We start from the raw sequence: 8,388 nt of genomic DNA, 5'->3' as shown, positions 1-8,388 counted from the left end.
GCATCGCAAGTTGCTCTACACCGTTTATTATGACACGTTGATCTAGTCTTTGCTGCATCCTTTGAATGCTCTACATTCCGTGGAGGCTTGTCTTTGCTAAGACATGGCGGAATAACCTCCTGTGCTGCATAAGTCGCTAGCTGGCTATGAAAATCTCGGTTTCGGCTCGGATAGGGTCACTTACGAGGGTCATTGCGTCAGTGATTTCGAAGAAGCCGCCGTGACTAGGTTACGGCCAAGTCTACACAGCAAATGATGATTTGTTCAACTGATCAGTGACGAGATCCTGCGAGAGTTTTCCACGATGCTAACTTGGCCTAATCCTCAGCTGCATGTATTGGTGAGAGTTGAAATTATTACAATGTGATTTGTACTCTTATTCATTCTATGTATGACTAGTAGCCTCTGGCAAGTGATAGTAAAAAGGCATGGACCACATGGTGTGGGGTTTTCAGTCTGTATGAAACATGTGTTGTGCTCAAGTCTGCCACAAACTGGCTCAGACGGAAACCATGCGATACCAGGGTAGTGTATTGAATACACTGTGGTAGATGTGAAAGATAATGTAGTGATTCCCTATTTCGGATACCTGGAAGGCGTGACAACCATGGCAAAGAGAATCTTTCGGTATCTGAGATGTGTTTGTGCACGGCGCAGGATGTAGAAATATTTTCCTGTACGTATAGTAACTATACTATGGTGTTTTTGTATTGCATACGATGTATCCTATCACATCACTTGAAAGATTTAGGATGATGCGGGGTGCATACATCTTTCTCGAGGGGCTGAACAGGAAGTCTGCCCAGCTCAAAACGTATTAGCGAAGCTTCGAGGCTAAGGATGGGGAAGGGGGTCGTTTGCTGATCGCAAGATCTATTGTCGGTAAGGCGTGGGGTCTACCGACGTGGGGCCCGCAATGGCGCAGGATAACGGAACTTTCGAATCAGATGGTGGAGATGGGGTTCCCTCCGCGGAGTAGCGTCATTGATAAAATGCTGGATCCATACTTGAGGGATTCCTCGTGCAGGATGAAGGATGAGGCTGTGCACTCGCTGTTTCAGCGAATAGGTAACGGAGATCGTATTCTGGTTTGTAGGTGCATCATCAATTGAGTTGAACGGCTTACAGTCGAACTCCAGCGCCATGCATAGTGGATGAGAGATACTGTGTTTGTCTACGTCGTTTCAATGGTGCTGATTGTGTGGGATGACAACGCTTGAGGTTAACGCAGTATTCGACTTCCGAGTAACTCACGCTGTGCCACAGCGGCTGTGGCAATGTGCTTCCAAGTTGACGTGTTGGAATGTCTTTATCATGCATGATCTGAGGACTGTGATGAAGACTCTATGATCACTGATTTTCAGAGTCCACGAGAGAAAAACTGGGCGGCTGGCGTCTTCGGCGAATTTTGATTCTGGTGTTGACGACCGACTAAGAGAAAGCCAGCCGAACATGCTAGTGATGAGTCTTCATTAACAGCTGGATATACTTGATGTCTAAGAGCATTTGATTCGGGTTCGCTTGGACACAGTTCCAAAAAGTGGGTCGCAGGAATTTGAGGGAATAAGGACACTGAGCTTGTGGCGTTTCAAATGCAGCAAGTTAGTCGATACCTTGAAATGGTGATATGCTGAGAGTATCAGCTAGATGCCGCGGAAAAGGTGTAGGAACGCGGAGATCTCTTGGCGCACGATCATGTCGTGGATGGAATTTCCATCATGGAAGGACCTTTAGATAAAAGCAGGAGGGCCGAGAAAATTACATGGACTTCGCGTGGTAAACGACGGTGCCCGGTGTGACTCTTGAACGTTTTCTGTGTGAACTGGTTTCTTGATATCTATGTATGCGTCTTTAGTTTATATGCTCACTTGCCAAGTGACATTTGGGCAATCATCAATCGGGCTTTCAATCGAGCGAGTGAAGCAGGAGTGCGAGAGGGACAGGTTGCATTGCACAACGCCTGTCCCCGGTGAGTAGTTGATGATGGTAGGTTTTACGTATGTTATTGCTACCGTTAAGTGCGAAACCACTAGTCAACTACCACGTTCTCCCTCATCATGACGTGTTTCCTAAGGAGTACTCAAGCGTGTCCCCAGCGGAGATCCTCCGACTCTTTTGGTCGAACGTTTGGTTGTGTTGGAAACTAGCCAACTGGGACTAGCTTCAAGCTGCTACACCGCTTGGCAGCTAGCGAACAAGGTTTTGAGATTGGATCTCTTAGGTTTTTGAGTGCATTTAGTCTGACATTAAGTGGTAGTTGATTTTTTCGTTTTTGCCAATGTCGTCACCTGTTGAATCTCGTATAGCCTCTCTCGGTCTCACCCTCCCTTCTGGTGCTGCTCCTTTGGCGAACTATGTGCCTTATAGCAGGTCCGGTAACCTAGTGTAAGGAATGCTCTCGATTCCCGGTAACCCAGCTGTCTGGCTGGTAGGTTCGTGAGCGGTCAGCTCCCTAAAGAAGACAAGCAGGACGGAACAGCGTTTTTCCATCAGGGCAGACTTGGAGACAACTTTACTGTTGAGCAGGGTCAGGCCGCTGCTAAGGCTTGTGGTCTTAATATGATAGCCCAGGTAGATCTTGTTATAGGGGATTGCGACAGGTTGATTTTCTTTGTAGGTCAAAGAGGCATGCGGAGGCGACCTGTCTAAGGTTAAATCTGTTGTTAAGGTTGAGGCATTTATCAACTCAACACCTGACTTTGTCGATCAACCCAAGGTACGTGGTTTCTCCGTTTTTGTATGTGGCTAGCGGTCTTCGATCAGGTCACCAATGGCTGCAGCGACTTGCTGGTTGACGTATTTGGTGAGGGTGTTGGCCGTCATAGGTGAGTGTTAGACTTTCGCATACCATTCGATATACGTTTTAAATTAGAACGAATCTCGAACTTTAAACTTTTAATAATTTCAAATTAAAACTTTGAATCTTACTTTCTCATCGAAGGTGTTTTATAGTATGATGCTTTCCCTCAGCCGTTTCGCAGTTGGGTGCGCTTCGCTACCCATGGGCGTAGCTGTTGAGATTGGCGGTGTCTTCGAGATTTCCGATTGAGCGGATAGGCTCTGTTGTTGGATGTCCATATATCTAAAGTGTTGTCAAAACATAAGGACTTTTATTCACGATGTGTTTATCTAAAGAGTTAAAAGTTTTTCCTGTTTCATCTTCGACTTGGGTATTCAATTTCGTAAGGGGGATGTTGCACGTGGGATGCGGCAGAGAGAGGATGAGCTGTTGTTGTCGGCAAGGCTCCTCCCTTGTCTGGCTAAGTTGCGATTGAATAGAATGAGTCAACTACTTCTAGAGGTCCTTGGGGAAGTCCGCTGCAGTGTTCTGTCGTCTTGAGGTGGTCTGCAATGGAGGTGTATTGACGTGATTAGGGTGCGTATATTATATTATTATTAGTATTAAGTTAAAGGGAGGGTTGATGCACTTTGTTCAGTAGGCTTGTTTTGATATTTAAGCACCACGGAGCTATGTGCTTGGAAGCTAGAGGCTCCAGGGTCTCTGGAGGGCGCTGGAGGGGCTCTTGTACACGGCATAGTATTAGGTGTGCTATCTTGTTTTTTCCAACAGGTTGCAAGCCAGCACTTCCACAGCACGAAACCCAACCGAAGACATTGTTTATTCACATGCAAATAATCGTATGGTCGTCATGCAAATATCACTAAGACGAACGTTATAAGGAGGCTAGTGCCGCCGACCATCGATGTACAAAACCTGGAAGGAGAAATATTATACTCGATGTGATCAAATGATGGAGTAAGTCCTGTTGGTCTTACCCGTCGGAGCTGCCTCCCGTTCTGACCCCCCGAATCCTCAGTAAGCGTAGGCGCCTGGGAGGTATGTGGAGGCTCTATTGAAGGGAAGGTGAACTTGCGTGGGGAAGGGGTGGGCTCGGGTGGAGCCTCCACCGTGGAGGAGAGGTGGTGGTCAGGGCGAGGACATCGGCCAACTGATCCAGCCACTTCACCCACTCGGGTGAGCCTTTCTTATAGGGCTGTGTCCTGAGGTGAAGTGCTCATACAGCCACTAAAACAATCAAAGGAAAGTCCGGCTTACCCGTTGGCCAGTTCAGGCCAAGTTCCTGGAGGCTCCAACGTGATGGAGTCCAGGAAGCCGCTGTATGCAGCGACCGTTAGGAAAGCCACGGCCATCAGATTGCGGAACATTTCATGGACTTACGTCGAATGTACTGTACCTGGACATTGATAGGGGGTGTGTCGATCGCGTGGTCGCGGATTTTAAGGTGAGCGAGAATGCAGTTGAGCCCTAGGATGTTTGTTGTGCACTCTTGCCAAGAATAGAGCATTGTATGTTTGAGGGAGAATCTGGAACGCGGATTTGCAGCTTATTCTGCTCGTGATGTTTCGTCATGCAAATATCACTAAGACGAACATTATAAGGAGGCTAGTGCCGCCGACGGTCGATGTACGGAACCTGGAAGGAGAAACATTATATTAGATGTGATCAAATGATGGAGTAGGTTCTGTTGGTCTTACCCGTCGGAGCTGCCTCCCGTTCTGACCCCCCAAATTCTCAGTAAGCGTAGGCGCCTGGGAGGTATGTGGGGGCTCTATTGAAGGGAAGGTGAACTTGCGTGGGGAAGGGGTGGGCTCGGGTGGAGCCTCCACCGTGGAGGAGAGGTGGTGGTCCTACTTGGACATTGATAGGGGGTGTGTCGATCGCGTGGTCGCAGATTTTAAGGTGAGCGAGAATGTAGTTAAGCCCTAGGATGTTTGTCCGACAAACTTTGTCGTGCACTCTTGCCAAGAATAGAGCATTGTATGTTCGAGGGAGAATCTGGAATGCGCATTTGCGGCTTCTTCTGCTCTTGATGTTTCGGAGGAGCTTATGGGGCTGCTTTGTTCGACATTCATGACGGAGAGGGATGACAGATGTACTCGCTAGCTACATATTCATCAGGCCTATGATTCGTACGTGCGAAGTTCCTCGATTCATACTTAAAGCTTCACATTGTCCTCATACCCCTCTCATATAGTGTCGTGCTCCGGGCAAAGAACATGACAGAGAGAATTATCGGGCTTCTGTCAACCGAGTGGAGTGTACCTTCTAATAAGATCGTATACAGCATAGTTTCAAATGTTTTCGTTATAGCTTACAGCCCAGGGATTTCCCCACTCGTAAAACTCAACCCAAAATACTGGTCATTCAATGCAAAAAATCATGCAAATAATACAAATATTATAAGGAGTCCAGCGCCGCCGACGGTCGATGTACGGAACCTGGAAGGAGAATTGTCATATTCGATGTGATCGAATGGTGGAGCGAGTGCTGTTGTTCCTACCCGTCGGAGCATCCTCCCGCTCGGAGCCCCGGACCCCCAGTTGGCGTAGGTGCCTGTGAGGTATGAGGGGGCTCTATTGAGGGGAAGGTGAACTTGCGGAGGGTAGGGGTGGGCTGGGGTGGCTCTATTGAAGGGAAGGTGAACTTGCGGAGGGTAGGGGTGAGCTCGGGTGGAGGTAAGGTAGCGGTAAGGCCATCGGCCAACTCCGCCGGCTTTGTCCTGAAAAGAAATGGCAGTCAGGAAGATACTGAGGAAGAATCCAGCTTACCCGTTGGCAAGTCCAGGCCAAGTTACTGGGGGCTCCAAAGTAATGGAGTCCAGGATGCTGCTGAATGCAGCGGTAGCCAGAAGAGCCGTGGCAATGAGAATGCGGAACATGTTCGCAACCTGTTGAAAGTACTATACTTTGGCAGTGATTGGGGATGCGCTGGTCGTGCGGTCGCGGATTGTGGGCGAGCGAGGTTGTAGATGCGCCCTACCACGCCTTTCCTGCAAACTGTCGGAAAACTTCCGACAGTGATTTAATCACCGCACTAGCTAAGAGGAGTGTTTGCCTCATCGAATGTACCGGGCTGGTGCTGCTGATTCTTTGGTATTGACCCATTGTCCACATTTACGGCTCATTCAGCTTGGTACTTTTGAAGGAGGCTCCTTCATGGAGCATCTGACTCGGAAGTTAATATCTAAACAACGCAGCCTCAGGAGTTGTGAGGTTGCAAGTATATTTTTCTGAGCTATCTCGTCAGAAAGGGCAGTCATGCAGTAACGTTTCTTTGTCAAGACATGTTTCACATGGTACTTTCCATTCTGATTAAACACATGTTGTGCAGCAGTAGGCTGGGGTTCTCTGGGATTATCATGGCCATGACTTCATTACTCACTGTGTTGCTCCAGTTTAGTGCATGTTATTTTCCGATCGAACCGCGAGAGCTACGCCGTGGCGAGGCACCTTCGGTGTTGTCATAGGATTGGAAATGTCAGAAGAATCTATGCGCTTGTGATACGTCGGGCCTCGAGAGATTGGTGAGGATGAGGTAATACCAGGCCGAGATCACTGTGTGTCTCAAATGCGATATAAGCACCCTAGAACACATTGTTACCAAATGCGACGCATATTAACCAGCATATGTTCATAACTTATGAACATGTGCTGGTTAACATTTGCACTGCAAAGGACCAAACCAGCATTTGATCTTCTCTGAGCTCACTCGTGTCCTTCGATAGCAGCGTACGTGCTTAATTCCACCAACAGTACCGAATTCCGCCTCGATGAGAACTGCTGTGAGCTGCATCCCACTGGGAGGCTCCCAGGCTACAGTGCCTTTAATGGGGCCTACTCAACCACAGCTACTACCCTTACTAAGGTTAACATGCAGGTGACTAGTGACAGCCGGGCACTGACCGGCTCATGATGATGTCGCTTGTTAGACATATTCCTTCAGGACGTCCCTCCTGCGGCCTCGAGCGTCCTCTCTGGGACTTTGGGTGGACTGTTCAGTATTGGTAGGTGTCACACACGTCCGTCTTTATTCGCCTGTTTCTGCGGTTAACAGGTTACAACTCAGGATTCCCCCACTCGCGAAACTCAACCGAAAGCAGTGTTCATTCACGTGCAAAAAAATAGGATGGTCATCATGCAAGTATCAAGAAAACCAACATTATAATGAGGCTCCTGCCGCCGACGGTCCACCTACGGAACCTGAAAGAAGAATTATTGTATAATATAATATAGTTTATATTCGACATGGCCAAATGATGAAGTAGATGTTGTTGATCCTACCCGTCGGAGCTTCCTCCCGCTCTGAGCCCCGGAACCTCAGTCGGCGGAGGCGCCGGTGAGGTATGGGGGGGCTCTACCGATGGGAAGGTGAACTTGCGGGGAGTAGGAGTGGTCTCGGGTGGAGGAGAGGTGGTGGTCAGGGCGAGGATATCGGCCAACTGATCTAACCACTTCACCCACTCGGGTGAGCCCTTCTTGAACGGTTTTGACCTGAGAAGAAGTGCTTATACATTCAGAAGAAAATGTTGAAGTCGAATCCAGCTTACCCGTTCGCAAGTTCAGGCTCATGTACTGGAGGCTCCACAGTAATGGAGTCCAGGATGCTGCTGAATGCAGCGATCACCAGAGCCGCGACGATGAGAGTGCGGAACATTTTGTCAACTTATTGACAGTACTATATTTGGACAGTCATTGGGGATGCGCTGGTCGTACGGTCGCGGATTATGGGCGGGCGAGATTGTAGATGCGCTCTACTATGTCTTTCCTGCAGAATGTCGGAAAGCACCGTCCTGAACTTCTCCATTTGAATTGATGAGATGTAGAACGCGAGAATTTCACCCGGATTCTGTCGCAAATGCAGGCATGTTTTTCTCAGCTATGTCGTCAGAAAGCGCAATCGTACAGTAACGTATCTTTGTCAAGACATGATTCACATGATACTTTCCATTCTGATCAAACACATGTTGTGCAGCAGTAGGCTGGGGTTCTCTGGGATTATCATGGCTATGACTTCATTACTCGCTGTGTTGCTTCAGTTTTGGGCATATTGTTTTTCGATTGAACGGTTCAATTGAACCGCAAGAGCTAAGCCGTGGCGAGGCACCATCATTGCTGTCATAGGATCGGAAATGGCAGAAGAGTCTATCCGCCTGTGACACGTCGGGCTTCGAGACATTGCTATGGATAAGGTAATGCTAGGCCGAGATCACTCGATGTCCCAAGTACGATATAACCACTCTAGACCGCATAACTACCAAAGGTGAACAAGTATTATACATGTAAATCTTAGAAAGTAACTATCTGGTAGTTGAACATGTACATAGAGAGAGTGGGTTATCGAAGAATCTTGGCAGCCCGGCGTTGGAGAGCAGAAAACTCGAGCTCTGGAGAATTGGATAGGTCGATCAATCCGTTTGTTCGACACCAAAATTCGTCGTTCATCCCCAAATACCACAGCAGCCTCTGATTCAGATTTGGTATGAATATGTGAAGAAATATAAGTCCATGCAATCCATGCTTCATTTACTGTCTGCGGGAGTTGCTTGATATTATGATAGAAAGGTGCCTGATTTTTACAATCTTCTC

At 48.1% G+C, this 8,388-nt stretch overlaps 4 protein-coding genes across 4 annotated transcripts in view; 2 read left to right on the top strand and 2 right to left on the bottom strand.

Annotated features, from left to right (window-relative positions):
• The window catches only part of Pmar_PMAR003663 (thymidylate kinase, putative), a gene marked incomplete at both ends in the record, with an annotated part of 638 nt that extends 538 nt beyond the window's left edge, over positions 1-100 (top strand). Inside the window, one exon of the mRNA XM_002784358.1 lies at positions 47-100. Coding sequence (XP_002784404.1) covers positions 47-100 — 54 coding nt within the window. The remainder of the gene's footprint in view (positions 1-46) is intronic.
• A 2,178-nt stretch (positions 101-2,278) lies between these two features.
• Positions 2,279-3,049, top strand: Pmar_PMAR003662 (translation initiation inhibitor, putative; the record flags this gene model as incomplete). The annotated part of the gene is made up of 5 exons (XM_002784357.1): positions 2,279-2,385; positions 2,433-2,571; positions 2,618-2,716; positions 2,764-2,825; positions 2,971-3,049. 5 exons carry the CDS (start codon positions 2,279-2,281, stop codon positions 3,047-3,049), a joined length of 486 nt encoding a protein of 161 aa, XP_002784403.1.
• A 2,250-nt stretch (positions 3,050-5,299) lies between these two features.
• Positions 5,300-5,681, bottom strand: Pmar_PMAR003661 (hypothetical protein; the record flags this gene model as incomplete). Its single annotated transcript, XM_002784356.1, has 2 exons — positions 5,300-5,522; positions 5,572-5,681. The coding sequence occupies 2 exons, from the start codon at positions 5,679-5,681 to the stop codon at positions 5,300-5,302; spliced, it is 333 nt and encodes a 110-aa protein (XP_002784402.1).
• A 1,254-nt stretch (positions 5,682-6,935) lies between these two features.
• On the bottom strand, positions 6,936-7,456 carry Pmar_PMAR003660 (hypothetical protein; the record flags this gene model as incomplete). Its single annotated transcript, XM_002784355.1, has 3 exons — positions 6,936-7,002; positions 7,084-7,293; positions 7,350-7,456. 3 exons carry the CDS (start codon positions 7,454-7,456, stop codon positions 6,936-6,938), a joined length of 384 nt encoding a protein of 127 aa, XP_002784401.1.
• Between the last annotated feature and the right edge of the window lie 932 nt (positions 7,457-8,388).

The sequence above is a fragment of the Perkinsus marinus genome (genome assembly GCF_000006405.1).
Source record: "Perkinsus marinus ATCC 50983 genomic scaffold scf_1104296935302, whole genome shotgun sequence".
NCBI classification, from domain to species: domain Eukaryota; phylum Perkinsozoa; order Perkinsida; family Perkinsidae; genus Perkinsus; species Perkinsus marinus.
The sequence above is the reverse complement of the archived record's forward strand: the minus strand, read 5'-3'. Positions and strand labels throughout refer to the sequence as shown.